Source organism: Mixophyes fleayi, chromosome 1 (genome assembly GCF_038048845.1).
Source record: "Mixophyes fleayi isolate aMixFle1 chromosome 1, aMixFle1.hap1, whole genome shotgun sequence".
Taxonomy (NCBI): Eukaryota; Metazoa; Chordata; class Amphibia; order Anura; family Limnodynastidae; genus Mixophyes; species Mixophyes fleayi.
This window is the reverse complement of record NC_134402.1, coordinates 133,680,766-133,697,744: the sequence shown is the minus strand read 5'-3', so window position 1 is coordinate 133,697,744 and position 16,979 is coordinate 133,680,766. Positions and strand designations below refer to the sequence as shown.

Below are 16,979 nucleotides of genomic sequence, written 5' to 3'. Positions count from 1 at the left end.
AAACCCAAATATATCAACACACTGTGCACATGTTAGACATACTACATATTTACATGTACCGATACACACACACTGCTCAGTTCTCCCATCAAGCCCCCTATGTAACATTTACACTTATGTCCAGCCACACCCCAACAGCAGCTGAAATTTTCATTACAACATAACACCATAATTGAATAATGCTTTCAATTATAAATTCACATCAGGCAATGACAAGGTCACTTGTATCATTAAACATAAATGTCTCAAGAATTTGTGGTTATTGAAAAATTTTAATACAGTGTTTTTTATGATTCAAGGACATATTTGGTGAGTTAAAAAATTCTATTGGTCACAAGATGATACTAAGGTTTGTGAAAACATTTAGATAAGTGCAGATTTATGACATTTCACAAATAACATATTAAATATACAAAAAACAAGTGTTTCTGCAGCAAACTTTAAATGATATACAATTAATTTATATAATAAAATCAGTACGATGACATTGTCCTTTGATTTTACAATAAAGCATATATTGGTGAATTAACACGGATGGCTTTCAAAGAGCATAACATCACATAATTAATATCCCCTTTAGTGTAAAAGCTGCACATGTAATATATTTGTGGGCAATACACTGTTATCAGGGCGCTCTTCTTGTGTGGTGCGAACCTTGTTCCAGAAAACACTAGATGTTCTCTCCTCACATTCCAGTCTGCTTCTGCTCCCATTCTGAACCCCCAGTAGCATTTGCCCCTTTTGATTGCACGAGGGATTACAGTCTGACACTTATCTGCCTACACTTCCTCCTGCCATCATTAAATTAGCTGAGTGGATACTGACAGCGTGAGCAGAACGAGGAGATAAAGGAGGAGGGAATACTTCTACTTGCTGGTACCTTTATGCAGGCAGCCAGCTTCCACTTCTAATGTAATTATGGCAAGAGGAAAAGGTGATTGGTGTCAACAGGAGTGTTTCGGTGTGAGGGGGAGCTGGCGTGGTTACAGTTGCTAATGACGAGTGAGGCACATAAAGCCAAACGACCTTAAACTCATATGCTTGTTCATGAATCAGGCACATACCTACTAAGGGTTAAAGTTGTTATCTCTCCAGCCAATAGTGTACCTGATCCCTCTGAAGGAATTATTTTGAAGTTCTTTAGGACACATTGCAGTATGTAATATGTGTAGAGCACTGACCAGTCCCTGTTATAGACACCTCACACACTGCGTCAATAGGGCAGTGTTTCAAATGTTTCTCTCTTCTTCTATAAGCGGAAGGAGAGTCAACCAACTATCTCCTGAATGACAGTCTCAGTTATCATCTACCTGCATTTCTTGTATCTAGGTCAGAGAAGTTAACTGGTAAAGTAACTCTATGGGTGAACATCTCCGTAAAAGTGTACTAATCACTCACACATAGTGGAGGCAGCCATTTTGGATGCCGAACCAACATTCATCATATCAGTTCACAAAGAACTATGGACATCAGTTCATTAGTCAATGTAGTCAAATTAAAGTAAACAGATGTTATTAAAAAAGATTAAGATCTGATAATTAAATACTCCCACTATAATATGAAAAATACATACATCTTTACGGAACGCTAAGAGATTTCAAGCAACAGTGCTTAGATGAGATTACAATTGAAAGTGATCTTTAAGGGGAGTTATTATAGAGATTATGGTGTTTTAGCTAGGACTGGTCCTACTTATTCTGCTGCCTGAGGTAGCAACTGAAATGTTGCCTTTATCATTCCTATCACAAATTACCATTAACATTTGGTCATGAACAGTGTATACTATAAAAGACATATGTACATATAAAAATATGTTTTTTTTTCAATGAATTCCTTATTTATTATTGCCCTTCAAAATTTCCTGACTAAATCAAATATCTTTCCATTTTGTCGTATGTTTTATAGTGCAGTGTTACACATAATAAACATTTACTTTCTTCACATAATTAATGAAATACTTCTCTGTGTTTGTGAATATAACTAGCAATTCTAACACCTTGGTGGTACCTCATGGGCTACAAAACAGAAGGGGTCTATGTTATGTCTATCAGAGCCTTGTTACAGCACAACAGTGGTATGTTCCTGATATAATCTCTTCCAATGTAAGCATAGAACAAGACTGCCCATTGTTTTCTGCAATGGACTGAAAGCAACATTTCTCTGAAACTTACTGAAGGGGCCTTTGAGCTAAAATGGGTGATTTATTAAAGTTGTAACTTTCTGCCAACTAGTTGCATAAGTGCTAGCCTCCATCCTGTACATTCAGGTTTGGGGAGAAAACAAGTCACTTTTTCATTTCCCTCATACCTTATGGACAGAGAGTGAAGGCCGACACAGATCTAACAAAATGGTGGACAGTTAGGACTTTAGTAACCCACTGCCATAAACTAAGAACTGCAGCAGGTGAAATTCTTAAAAGCATGACAAAAAAAACGTAGTACTACCATCAGTCAGGTAAAAAGGGAGTGACCTGTAGGATTGCTGGGCAGCACAGTGGCCTAGTGGTTAGCACTTCTGCCTCACAGCACTGGGGTCATGAGTTCAATTCCCAACCATGACCTTATCTGTGAGGAGTTTGTATGTTCTCCCTGTGTTTGCATGGGTTTCCTCCAGGTGCTCCAGTTTCCTCCCACACTCCAAAAGCAAACTGGTAGGTTAATTGGCTCCTATCAAAATTGACCCTAGTCTCTGTCTCTCTGTGTGTGTGTGTGTTAGGGAATTTAGACTGTAAGCCCCAATGGGGCAGGGACTGATGTGAATGAGTTCTCTGTACAGTGCTGCGGAATTAGTGGCGCTATATAAATAAATGATGATGATGATGATGAGGATTGGGGCATGGGCACAGCTAAATGATGGCCTGGGCGTCTCTGTGGGTTGTCAGGGACTATATTGCTCTGATTTGTTTTCTTTTTGAAATCTTGAGAGGTAAGCATCAGGCTCACCAAAGTATTGTACTTCAAGATAATTATAACTATGCAAAATTGTAGATAGATCCCCTTAAAATGTTCATGGCGGTGGTATAAATTAGGGAACCACATTTGCTTCCAGCCAGGATTTGATGCCGTTTTTGTTAGCTGCAACCCATTCAATGTTGTTTCTGACAGTTTCAAGCGCTTGCTTTCTTGGGGTCACTCCTGCCCCAGCATCTGGATATCGCTCAAAGAAGTTATTCATCTAGGAAAAAAAAAAGGTAAGTGAGCTCTATACCCATAAATAGTTCGTTAGTCAAAGAACAAGCAACAGAAATTCAAACATTTTATAAACATTTTACAATTTTTTAGGTTATTCTTTCATCAAATCAAAAGAAAGAGCATAAAAACAATTACATTTAAATTTTGGGGCCAGACACTCCACATTTTGGGAGGCATTGCTGGTTTAGAGGTTGCTAGCAGATCCTATTCAGATGCACAAAATGAGCTAATTTACACGTTCTATGAGGTATCATTTATCAGATGCCTTTTGCTCCATTTAGGCGCACTTTATACAAAATCATGACTTCATATACTCACATACACCAATGTAACTAAAACATTATAAAAGCCCAAACATTACTGATTAAGTAAATGTTCCTCATGACTTGGAGCAGCCAAGATGTACATCTACCGCTCCAAGGAGTTCATTTAAGCTAAATAACGCACATAGCCTCTACCATTTTACCTGTCCATTTATGACCCCATTATGGCGACTGCAAAAAATATACCAGGTTATAATTCAAGAGCAGATAATGCATAATTCTTCTAAGTTCTTAACTATAATCTCAAGCTTAGACATGAGAAGTTTGAAATAGAACACTTTGAGGAGATTCAATTGGCTGCAATGTGCCACTGGACATCACTGCGATGTCCGGCTGCACATGTTGCCGACTTTACAGTAGGGAATCTCTGCTAATTGCTCCTCCTCTATGGGATGTGAGGAAAAATGAGCGGGAGCGTACATATCTGCACAAACGGTCGAGAATCATGTGATCTGCACAGTGATTGCATAGGTGTGTACCCCCCTTAAAGCCTCTTAACTTTATGTTTAACACCTTGTAGTTTCACAAGATTGACCAAGTCAGTAGCACATGTTTTTGTATCCTTCTCCCCTCAGTAATGAGTCCCTGGGAATGAATATGAAACGTTGGGAATATGGTATTATTATAAGTATGTTGCACATAGCAAACTTTGCCTCCTGGTTTACTTCAGTACTTGATGTTGCAGCTTGATACATTTACCACTTGGGGGTAAATGTATTAACCTCCGGTTTCTTCAACTCCCGCGAGTTCGGCGTCCTCGGCGCTTAAATTTAAAGCGGCGCTGCCTTGTAAAGGGAAACTTCCCTTTACAAGGCAGCGCCGCTTTAAATTTAAGCGTCGAAGACGCCGAACTCGTGGGAGTTGAAGAAACTGGAGGTTAATACATTTACCCCTTGGTCTCCTTTGCCACTGGCACTGTACAGGAGTAGACAAATTCAGCAGGCAAGCAAGGCGTTTTAGCTTTGGGCTGACGAATCAAATGAAACTGTGTTTAAAATGTACTTAACTAAAAAAAGTCCCAGCATGCCTGAAACAATTGAAAAGCCACATAATGTTTAAACCAGTTTTTAACACACCATCATCTTATGATTTATTCTTACAAGAATAATAGAACATGATAATTGGTTTACTTACTGGAAGGAGGTCAGCACTGTGCCTACATAATTCCAATGCAGTAGACATGATTTCTTGCAGTAATCCACTAGTCTTTGCTGGTACAAGTGTTTTATGTTGGTCACAAACTCATTTTGCTTGCCAAAGATATTGAAAACTGTACCCGACATTGGAGCGTGCTATTGACATCTGCCTCTATGCATGATCATCCACCAAACGCTTACTGGCCAAATTTGTCACTTAGCACCTGGTTCAGTCCAAGTGGGGCAACATTATATAATAATTATTGCCTCAGTACATGACCTACCTGCCACAGTTGGGAGTCTGTATTGAATGTTCCTGATATTCTTAAAAGTAAACGGCCAAGGTTTCTGTCATTGATAGTATATCTATGAGAAAATATAATGTTGTTTTTCAATGAAACAAGAAGAATATCTGATGACACAAAAACTCACAGACAAACTACAACAGTACAATACCTGTCCACTAGATAGTTCCAGTTAATCCGTGACCAGTCCCAAGCCATCTGTTTTCCAGTCTTGCTGTACACAGATATGTAATATATTACATTCAGGGCGTCCTGGCTCTTAATAAGACTGGTGTTGTAAATGTATTTAAGATACCTAAGAAAAAAAAGAAAGTTAAATTGTATCTATTTTATAATCATATATGCAGGCTGAGAATAAAAGGAATGACAGGTAGATAAACAGCACAGTACTACATACAGGGCCGGATTAACCCGAGGTCTAACTGGGCTACAGCCCAGGCGCCTCGGGCATCCAGGGGGCCCTTAACAGAGCTCAGCAGAATTATTGATCGGGACAGGGGCGGGGGCGCCCCCGGCCCGATCAATGCTGAGCTCTGTCACTGCAGTCCTCCTTCTCCGGCGCTCAGTAATCTCCTTACTGAGGAGATCTCGCGAGAGTGTCACGAGATCTCCTCAGTAAGCAGCTTACAGCGCGCCGCGGAAGGAGGACTGCAGTGTCAGGAGAAGGTAAGCGCTTGGGGGGGGGCGGTCAGCTAACAGGGGGGCCAGTCTGCTAACGGGGGGGGGGGGGTCCTCACGGGGGAATGGGGGCCCCCTTAGCCCAGGGGCCTCCATTCCGTTAATCCGGCCCTGACTACATATAGAATCAGTAATAGTTGATGGATAAATGCAATTTAAAAAAATTCAAGGCAGGAGTAAAATTTCTCAACTGACCTGTCCAGAAGTGGGATGCTGTTTGCCGATGCTAGTCCCTGAAGTAGTTTTTCTTTTTCTTGAGCTAATGAGGTTTCCATATACTTCTGAAACATGAAATCCCAAGAGGCTTCATCATTGGACTGCTTCATCCCATAGCGGTACACCAGCTGCCTGAGATTGACTGGAATGCTAGGAAATGAAATGTACAAACAATGCATTTGTGAGGATTCTGTTTAGAGACACGCTGATACCGTTTTCCTTTTATTTAGCCAATGTAAATATTAAATGAATGTAGAAAAAGTTCCTTTGGCAGCAATTTCCATAGCTTCTATAAATGTATAATTATGCATTTTATGGCTTACCTCAAGTCATTGTTTATATTTCTGTCCTGAGATCCCTTCCCAAAGTTATCCTGTAATCCTATTCATGAATGGCAATAATCTCACATAATGCCTGTGAACCTGACCTACTACTACCAGGCCTAGGGCAGCATGGTGGCTAAGTGGTTAGCACTTCTGCCTTACAGCACTGGGGTCATGAGTTCAATTCCCGACCATGGCCTTACCTGTGTGGAGTTTGTATGTTCTCCCTATGTACACTCCAAAAACATACTGGTAGGTTAATTGGCCGCTATCACATTTACATTGCCATGGGAGGAAGTCAAAAACCCTTTTTATGCCAACATCATCTTATCCACTGTTCCTTGCAACTCATCAGCAAGCTGAGCAGTCTATCTACATCCTGACAAACATGCCCTAACAATCACGTCTCACCGAAGTACCCAACTTGTTGGCCTGACCAAAATATTTATATATACATCTTAGCATCATGTCAATTTCCTTATTAAGTCAGGAACCACAACAGTTTGGAACCCTGTTTAGTGAATTCCATTGACTCAAGTGTTTATTTTATTATTCCAGTTAAATGCACTGATATGTGCTGGGTATAAGTGCTACTGGTGAGGTGTTGGGAGGAAGAAGGGGGGATAAATGTGTTATGGGTGAGGGGTCATAGTCCATCTCCACTACATGACATAGCACTCCCTTTATATGACATGTTCATGTTCCCCCAGGGGGCATCTTCACACTGTTGACAGGTATGACAAAACTGCATAGACATTCCTATTTTCCTATAGTTAATTCTATCTATTTTACATTTTTAAGTTTAATTGTGGGCCAAACGAGTACTCTCTCCCAATGTGGCCCTCAGGCCAGAAACAAGTATTCATTCCTGACACATTGATGCCCTGGTGCACAGAGTTGGGATAAGTCAATACTTTATTTTCTGGCAAAATGTACCTAAGGATTGTACTCTTTATCTGTGCACGATTACCTGTTCCCTTGTTTCCATTCATTGAAACGAAGTAATGCATTGCTTAGTGCATCGGGGTCTTCCATCTTGCAAGCAAGTGCCAATACAAGAGATCGGAGGAGCCTGAAAATGGACATTTTTTCAAATGAGTGACATGTGTCATCCTTAAGTACAGCAATTTACAAGCTGCATTTTTACTATTTTAGCATATACATACTTCTCCACATCAGAGCCATCATCGTCCCATCCAAGTTTATTGGTGATTTGTTTAACTTGTTTGCGTAAATACTCCTGAAATATAACACATACATGATCATGGATATTTCAGTCTATAACTTGTCTCGTGAAATATGGCAATTGTCACTGTAAAACATGAAATTCCATGGCAATTTGGTATTCTATTATGGCAGCCCTATACACATTCCTTCAAAAGTATATCAGCTCTGTGTATTAGCACTCTCTTAAACACAAACTCTAAGATGTGGTAGGCAACCTGTGACTTTCCAGTTGTTGCGCAAATAAATGTCCTAATGTGTCCTGCCAACAGTATCAGCTCACGCCACTGTCTGACTAATCGGCCTCCAGGGGGTGCAGCAAGCTGGGACTACCACCGCGTTCAGTTCACAATTTTATTTAATTATGTAAAAATGTAAATGCTTAGGTGGCTATTCTTGTTGGGAGGTCAGGGAGGGGATTGCCAACAGCTCAATCTCCACGCTAATCAAGGAAATGGCCTATAAACTGTACTACTAGTGGACTATACCTCTGACAAGCTATCCAGAACATTTCCTATGTCCACTCTGAGCTGTTGGTGGGAGTGTAGTCAAAGGGGAACAATGCTCCATGCTTGGTGGAATTGCTCCTGCATAGGTCCCTTCTGGATCATGGTCCTCTTGCTCATTAACTCCATCTCAGAACAACAGGTGACTAAAGACTCCTGCTCATTCCTTCTCGTTCGCCACCTACCTGATGAAAGCGACTCCTCCAACAAACTTATCTCCCATATACTAGCGGCTGCTAAATCCCTGATAGCCATTCATTGGAAGAGCACTAATCTTCCTTCCATGCAGGATCTGCAAAGCTATGTTTGGCATATCACAAGCATATAGAGTATTATGTACTATCGCCACAATAAATCTGATAAATTTGCCAAAATATGGGCTGGCTCCATGGTATCTTCGAGAGTGTCATAGCTGCCTATCTACCTCAGCTCAACCCCCTGTTCCAAGGACTTAGACCGTGGGTCATCTCTGGATCTTCCAGGCTTGGTGCAGTGCACCTTGGGTAAGCGCCATGCTTATGTTGAAGTTTGATTCCAATAGTAGAAGACGTTTTTACATAGACTTACTGCCTAATTTCCAGTAATACGATACTTGTGTCTGCCACCCCCCCTCCTTCCCCTTCTACCCCTTCCTATCCCTGACCTTTCTTTCCCTCCCTGCCTCCCACCCTCTTTTATAAATCATAAAAGTGAAGGAAACACCCTCTATATAAATATTTCATTATTTACTTGTGTTGTACTTTTCATGTTGTTTCCTCTTTAAATAAAGAATTTGAAAAATAAATAAATTAGGTGCCGGACGGGTATGTCCAGCGCTGGCAACACATTTCTGGCTCAGGCCTTGGGAGGGAGGTCAGGGGTCAGTTCTTCAATGCAATAATGATGCATTGCAAACACAATGGATCATTGATGCATTGAAATAACCTCTGACCCCCCCCCCCCCACCACAGCAATATATTAACTTTTCATAACACACTGCATCTTAAGCTAATTAACATACATAGGGATACATGTTCCTAGTAGAAGTTCTTTTTGGGCTTTTTCGAGGTTGGAGTACAAATGGCACGTTTCGCTTTGGGCTCCAATTGGACTAGAACCAGCCCTGCCTGCCAATGAGAGGCTTGCAAAGCATGGTGGGAGATTGGTGACACAGTCTATCTAAACCTATGGTAGCAGAACATTTTCTTTGATAATAATAGACTCATGAATGATCAGAGAGTTGGGACCCATATTTGGATTCTTCTTCAGCCAACAAAACAAATATATCTGCAGCCCCTTGAAAATATTATGTATGCCCATGTAACAGGCTTTTATACATGGCTAACGCATGTGCAGCTTACACACGCTGTTATTAGAACTTAATGTAATGACTGAGTAGAGAACCTTTCATCCACTGGAGGATCATATATTTGTCACCTGGAAGGATTCCCATTCAGCATTTATATCTATGACAATGATACATCTCTGTATTTGTACAAGTTGTTTATGAAAACCACAGCAACAATTATTTATTGATTTCGTATTTTGGAACCTATTTAGCTATTGTTTCAGTCAAACTTTTGCACTGTCTGCATTCTATTCAGATCATATACATATGGACAGTCACTTACCCCTTACATGTTACTATGATGGCTACTAGATGGCAAATAATAGTTGTCAAATAAGAAGAAAAATAAACATATCCCATCTATCTATCTATCTATCTATCTATCTATCTATCTATCTATCTATCTATCTATCTATCTATCTATCTATCCAACACATACATCCCATGTAAATTCATGATCAGTTCAGTCCACATATGTAGGAAGTACCAAGATGTGTGATGTTATGTATATATATTGCAGGAGACTTAAAATCTGTACAGATATATGATTTTCCAAAATAATATTAATCCCACCTTTGTGGATTTCATCTAACGCTTTGTTCCTTTGCTGCATCTAGCTATATTTAACAGTAGCCACCATATTTCTGCTTGGTGTATTTCTATACGTACCTGAAAGTCAGGATAGATGGTAATGTCATCTTCCAGCATATCATTTAGGTAGGCTAGGGCGGAGTTCACTCTCTGCCAGGGAAGATATTCTGTCTCATTCTGAAGATATTTAGTTACATCAAGAGATATGTTGTAGTCCAACCTTTCAGCGCTGAGGAAACGACAACCAGTTAAATAGAAGGGATTGATCAAGATTGTCATACACAATATGGCTGCTTTATTAGCTCCCCGGATGTTCCCTTTCCCCCATTATGTAAGTGCATCCTGCAGATGCCAGGATGTAGCTCAACACTAGGGAGTGTGGCGATAGCATTTTAGAGTAGGCGGGCACAGGAAGGCCAGCTCTGTGCAACAGGAATAAACAGTAAATAAAAAGTGAGGCAGAAGCAGGGGGAAAATAAAAGTCACAAGAAGGCAATAAGCTAAAAAGAACAGAGGAAGGATCATAACAGGAACAAAACAGAACTATAGCATCTAATATTTTTTTATGATATTTTGATATATTTTTTGACAATATTTATATAGCGGCAGCATATTCCGTAGCACTTTATAGCACAGGACTATAATTTGACACAGGGTAAAGCCATGGAATTATTTTGTATTAATATATCTTCATTTATATTGTGCCCAATTACTGCTGTACAAACACAAATACACCAGGGCAAATTCAATCAGAAGCTGAACAACCTAACAGTATGGTTTTGGCTCTTGGGAGGAAACAAGAGTAGCTGGAGAAAACCCATGTCAACACGGGGAAACATGCACATTCTACACATACAGTACACTGGGTCCCAGTAATGACATAGAAGAAAGGGTATAAACATACTCCTGATTGTATCATGACAAGCTCATAGGCACGTGTACATAGAAAACACAATATGCCAGCAACAATCAAATGCAGGATAACTTCGGAGTAGATGCCAACTGCTATGTATTTACTATATAGTTAGATACTTTTGGTTAAAACTCTTTATGTCACTAAACAAGGACACACACACTCCATTTTTTTGAGATTCTCAACAAATAAAATATACACATATTTTAAAATAAATAAATAAAATTAATTAACAGACCATAGTAGAAAACCCAATATGTAATACTAATATAATTATTGTCTACTATTAAAATAGAATATTAACATTTCAGTTATATTAATAATAAATTGCATTAAGGGGTTGTAAAAAAAAATCTGTGTTATCCAACACAGATTAAAAAAAAGCCTTAAAATGTTACCTGGAAGTTATGATTATGTTTCAAGTATCTGTATAATACATTACTGGTTCTACAGAAGCTTTTTATTTGCCTTGTGTGCTATGTAATTAGCAATACTCTATGACACTATTTGCCTAGGAGAGAGCATTTAACACAACGTGTTCTCAATAAGCTTTGCTCTCTCTCTCTCTGGATCGTCAGGAGAGCTCTGAGGTATTGAGGAAGAGGAAGTTGTAGATGGCCTGGAGCATAGCATAGGGTATGTTTAGACTCCACCTGGCAGGGGCGGTACTACCATTGGTGCAGCATGTGCGGTGCACTTGGGCCCATAGAGATAATGGGGCACGTTGCACGGCAGATGCAGAGGGTCAGAACTAGTAAGCTGTAGGCCCCGGTTCCCTCCTCTCAGCTCGCTTCTCTACGCCAGGGCCTACAGCTCTCTAGTTCTACCTCTGCCATCCAGATAGGGGGCGATCTCAGCTGGGTGGCACAGTGACACAGTTAGGCAATGAAATGATTAGTAGTTGTAAGTTACTACATATATGCACTTTGTTAGTAATTAAAACACTGTTAAAGTGATGTTGGCAACTAATGTTGCTGTTCTGTCATGTCTGAATGCCAAACCACTGTTATAATGACTGTAATGATAATCCTATACAATAGGATTCTAAATATAAGCTGTTACAAGCAGTCTGTTGTCTTATTTGTGGCAATAATTATCAAAACTCTAGTAAGAAATGCCAGGCCCCACTCTGCACTTTGTAACTTCTGACAAGTCATTGTGAGAGTAATCTGTCATTCTGACTCCCAGGGGCCCTTATCCAAATGTTGTATTTGGCAGTTAGAGAATTGGTTTGCATCAGCCTGTGGTTTGAGACATCACAGAAATGCCTTATTGCCTTATTATGGACAAATTGCTAAATGCATGCAAAATCTGCCCTGCATCTTAAACATTTATCAAGGTGCGTAATAAATAATGTACTCGAGAAGCCTGTACAACAGCTTCCAGCTGCTTTTTTAAATTCTTCATTATAACATAAAATAGTGTTTTTGAAGAAAATTTGAGTAAACATGTGAACATTAATAATTGTGCCCTGGAATCAAACATTTCATCCCGACAGAATGACTCTTTATATATGCAAAAATAACTCAAAAAAACTTGGAAAGCAAAATTAAACTAATCGAAACAAATATAACAATACAACATGATACTCACCTTGCTAAGGCAAAAGCATCATCAATTAATCCAGCTCGATCTCCTGCAGTAAAAGTCTAAAATAAACATTTAATGAAAGGTAAAAAATGTACAGGTATAATAAACATTCTCCCTTGGGTTATTATTTCCAAAAAAATTATAACTTTTGTATCATAAAACATTTAGGGCTCGTTTACACCTATCAACTTTTAGGGGAAAATTCAATTACTAGTCCCGTCGGAGCCTCACGTCATGTGCTCCTGTGCACACTTCTGGGGAAGAGATGTGTTACTGCACGCGAGGCTCCGACGGCACATTGCTAGTGATTCAAACACCCCCTTAATGTGCTTTTCATCTGCTAATTCATTAACATTGATTCATGATTGCATTCTAAATTTTTAAAAAGTTAAACAACTATTTCTCATGTGCTGCCTATAGCAACCAATCAGATTCTAGTTATCATTTATTTAGTACATTCTACAAAATGACAGCTAGAATCTGATTGCTATAGGCAACATCTCCACTTTTTCAAACTCACAGTTTAGTAAATATACCCCTTAGTCACTAATGTTAAATCAAGTATTTAGTTTATTTATCATTGGCTGTCTGACTAGTTAAACAATACTAAATGTGTGATATTCCTAAAAAATGTTCCCAAACTTTATGGGGAAGTTAAAGTAAGAGGAAACATGAATACTTTATCTTTAATATGTATTTAGCATCCTTAATATAAATATTTTTAGCAGAATCATTTTGGTGACATGTTTTTAGAGTTATACATAGTGATGTCAATTGCTATCCCCCCTTATAAATCATGGCATAGGATTACACTGGTATACAATCAAATTACCATGTAGTTTAATGGTAGTTTGATGATTTACCATGGTAATCCTACAAGTTTTTATTGCAAGCAGGGGCAGGCTAGGCTGGGGGGCAACTGCCCCCGGTTCGGTCCCATAGTGGGCTACCTTGGTCTGGGTCACTGGGCCACCTGCATTTTTTTCCCATTAAAATAGGCTGCTGATTCAAGTATTGCCCCCTGGATTAAATTTTGCCAGCTATCCCCTGATTGTAAGGGACCTTTCCCCAAACTACATAAAATGATTCAAGGAGAAGCATTGTACATGATGCAGGGCTAACAAAGGATTTCATACAGTTAGTTCCACCCTCTTGTCAAAATACTGCACACAACATTTTTACACATACTTAGCATATATAAAAGATACACATAGGTGTGGGGGCAGCACGGTGGCCTAGTGGTTAGCACCTCTGCCTTACAGCACTGGGGCCATGAGTTCAACTCCCGACCATGGCCTTATCTGTGTGGAGTTTGTATGTTCTCCCCGTGTTTGTGTGGGTTTTCTCCGGGTGCTCCGGTTTCCTCCCACACTCCAAAAATATACTAGTAGGTTAATTGGCTGCTATAAAATTGACCTAAGTCTCTGTCTGTCTGTATGTTAGGGAATTTAGACTGTAAGCTCCAATGGGGCAGGGACTGATGTGAATGAGTTCTCTGTACAGCACTGCGGAATTAGTGGCACTATATAAATAAATGGTGATGATGATGATAGGTGTATAAAAAATGTACAGCCTAAACATGCCCATGTAATTTGTTGTGCATTCTCCCACCCCCAGGGCATATTTGATTTGAAGTACTTAAATAAGCAGAATTGGACCTTGTCATGATATTTCACTTGCTGATAAGACTTATTTATACTGAAGCCTTCTTGAAAATATAATATAAGTTAATAAATTTGGCCAAGAAAGTTATATATATATATCTTTATATTTCTGTATTTTTTTATATAGATTGCCAGTATCCTTATTTTTCTTTCAATATAAATAGAAGAATCAAGTCATAATAGTATAATAAATGCAATAGAATATAATAATATGGTGAATACACTAGTGTGTATGCGTCCAGCTATAGTTTGCATTAGTACATACCTCATGGTTCCTCTGTAACAATGTGGCTAGCTGTTCCCAAGTTTCAACTTCATAATTTACTCGAAAATATCCAAAGTGTTTGTTATTGATTTTAAAGAATTCCACATTAGCACTATCATATGGGAGCAAGGCCAGTGATGTATCTAAAGTAGAGAAACACGTCATTATTATACATACACAATATAAAAAAACTTTATGTAATGGACTTATCTTTTAAAACATAGAAAGCTGTTTAAATTTAAATATACTTCCCTCTGTACTGTACAGAGGAATACATTTAAAGGGAAGTATAATTTAATTTAAACAATAAAGGCTGACTTATTTTCTTCAGGTAACAAACAGGACAATGACTATGTGTGCAAGACTCTATGTTCAGTTCTGCTACATATGCCGACTGACCTCTCCTCCTGAATCCCCCGCTGCTGTTCCTGTACTCCTGCCTTACTCATACAGTCACATGCCTCATGTGGCCACTTATGAGAAGCACAGTGAAAGGAGTTGTGGTACAGAGGAGGGACAATATTTCCTCTCCTTACCTGTACCTCATCTGCTACCATTGTTAGTTACTGGCGAGCGCCTTATACAGTTACTGCAGGAGAAAATGCGCTGTGATTGGCCTATGTGTCACATTACGCTTCTTCACGTGACTGCATGAGCAGCGTGACGACCAGGGGTAGAGGCTCAGTAAAGAGAAGGTGGGAGAGAGATAAGTACTCACTTCATCATAGTATCATAGTGCATACTTGCCAACATTGGCAAGTGTTCTCCTGGGAGTTCTGGGGGGCAGGTGGGTGTGTGGGGGCGGGGCTCGAGGAATTAGTCCTGCCCCCCAAACGAGCACCACTAATTTGGCCCAATAAAATAAGGGGGCGCGGCCACAATGACACATACGGCATCAATAAGCCCCACCCCCTCCATTTAATTGACAGCGGTGCCCAGGATTCTGGAGAATTGTCTGCTCTCCCGGGAGGACTCCCAAAAATTCGGGACTCTCCCGGACAATCCGGGAGAGTACTCATCTATGTCATAGTGTGATTCTTTTTCAGCCTTTGTTATCTCCTATTCTATGTGGGTCATTTTATTTTGTCCCTCATTCCCGCAACATTGTAGAGTTTGTCAGTTTTGTCATCAGATAGGATTCATAGACCCATATAATAGGAAGGAGCACATATACTAAAGCCACTTTATCAAGCTGAGAAAGAATATAATATTTGACATTTTCCATTTCACACAAAATAATTTACAAGAGAGCTTATTTCTTTCCACCCCCCACTTTATATGGTACACTGAAATACTTTGAAGCTGCTAGTTGCTTATTTAACATGTCTTAAGGACCAGCCACCTTGTTTTGGGGCTCCAGCTACCATTGGGGGATGAACTAGAAAATACACACACATTTTGAGATAGCTTTCTTCTTAACTGGACTTAGAAGCAGGCACACATACAGGATTTCTCTCACCATTTGGACTTCGAAAAACAGTAAAGTATAGATGAGCCCTTTAATAAGGCTCTGGTAACCTCCTGAACATGAGTAAATCGATTTAAATATGAGTAAAATGTACACTGCATACTGTTAGTAGTTTAATGGTAAACTTATAAATGATAGGAGATACATTGGGACAGCAGCATGGAGTGTTTGTATCTGGTTGGTTGATCAGATTACATATTGCCAAGGTAATGATGTGATTTTGTTAGAAATGTTTGTAGCTATGTTATTGTAAATACATTGGTAGATTTTGTTATTTAGGACATTGGCTGGTTACACTGTTTATGAGAAATATAAGTGTGCTTAGGAAGTAATGCAATTTAAGGTTTTGCAATTAGCAATATCTTAGGAGTTAGATTGTACCATACAATAGAGCTCATGTCCCTGCTGTATATGGCAGCAAGGTGATATTAAGAATACAGAAAGTTCTATGTTATAAATAGCTGAAAGAGCCACAGGCCATGTGGTGTAGCTTTTAAGAAGTGTTCGTTTGTAAGTGTGTTATTTAGAAAGATATAAGTTATATAAGATGTTAGTTTAAGGATAAGGTAGTTTAAGTAAAATTTGAGCGTGCCTATAAATGTGTAATCTGCCTTGCTTGGTCTCATCCTCTCCCCCCTACACGTGTAATGGCTTCTACTTAAACAGATGTGTGATAAGATAGAAAGACTTACTTGGTTACACATAGTTTGAATTCAAAGTAGGGAAAGTATAAATGTGTATGGTAATGTAACGAGCATATCCAGAAATAGAATAAGAAGATAACATGCGCAATTATGGCGTAAACACGGGTTCTTTTACACGTGCCCATTCTTCCATTTACCTGATCTATTGTAGATAGAAATATACTTGTCATTAGAATTAGAAGATGCATAGTATGTGACCGGGATGTTCCAATTGTAGCTGAAATTATACAAACAGAAATATTACATTTCATCTTTATAATTAGGTGCATGTAAAAGCCAAATAGATCAGACAACATGAGAAGATATGTCCCATTTGAATCCACAGAGGCCCCAGGGATGACATGAGTGGTCCTTACAATGTTTAAATAGGTGTCAGGTAGGTGATACTTCTGTTGGGCGTTGGCCAGATCATCTCTTTCTAAAGAACCTAGGGGCCCATATAGCATTGCATTTGGATTGTTTGTCATAAAAATAGTACAGTCATGGCCAAAAGTGTTGAGAATTACACAAATATTATATTTCACAAAGTCTGTTGCCTCAGCTTTTATGATGGCC

General features: G+C 39.3%; 1 protein-coding gene across 1 annotated transcript in view; it reads right to left on the bottom strand.

The window, feature by feature from the left end:
* Nucleotides 1–314: 314 nt before the first annotated feature.
* Nucleotides 315–16,979, bottom strand: part of ENPEP (glutamyl aminopeptidase) — a 43,307-nt gene continuing 26,642 nt past the window's right edge. Inside the window, exons 11-20 of the mRNA XM_075200640.1 lie at nucleotides 16,562–16,641; nucleotides 14,253–14,395; nucleotides 12,327–12,382; nucleotides 9,899–10,049; nucleotides 7,339–7,412; nucleotides 7,143–7,244; nucleotides 5,829–5,999; nucleotides 5,107–5,250; nucleotides 4,935–5,016; nucleotides 315–3,174 (exon numbers count right to left, since the gene is read on the bottom strand). Of these exons, the coding sequence (XP_075056741.1) occupies nucleotides 3,025–3,174; nucleotides 4,935–5,016; nucleotides 5,107–5,250; nucleotides 5,829–5,999; nucleotides 7,143–7,244; nucleotides 7,339–7,412; nucleotides 9,899–10,049; nucleotides 12,327–12,382; nucleotides 14,253–14,395; nucleotides 16,562–16,641 (1,153 nt within the window). The 3' untranslated portion in view covers nucleotides 315–3,024. The remainder of the gene's footprint in view (nucleotides 3,175–4,934; nucleotides 5,017–5,106; nucleotides 5,251–5,828; nucleotides 6,000–7,142; nucleotides 7,245–7,338; nucleotides 7,413–9,898; nucleotides 10,050–12,326; nucleotides 12,383–14,252; nucleotides 14,396–16,561; nucleotides 16,642–16,979) is intronic.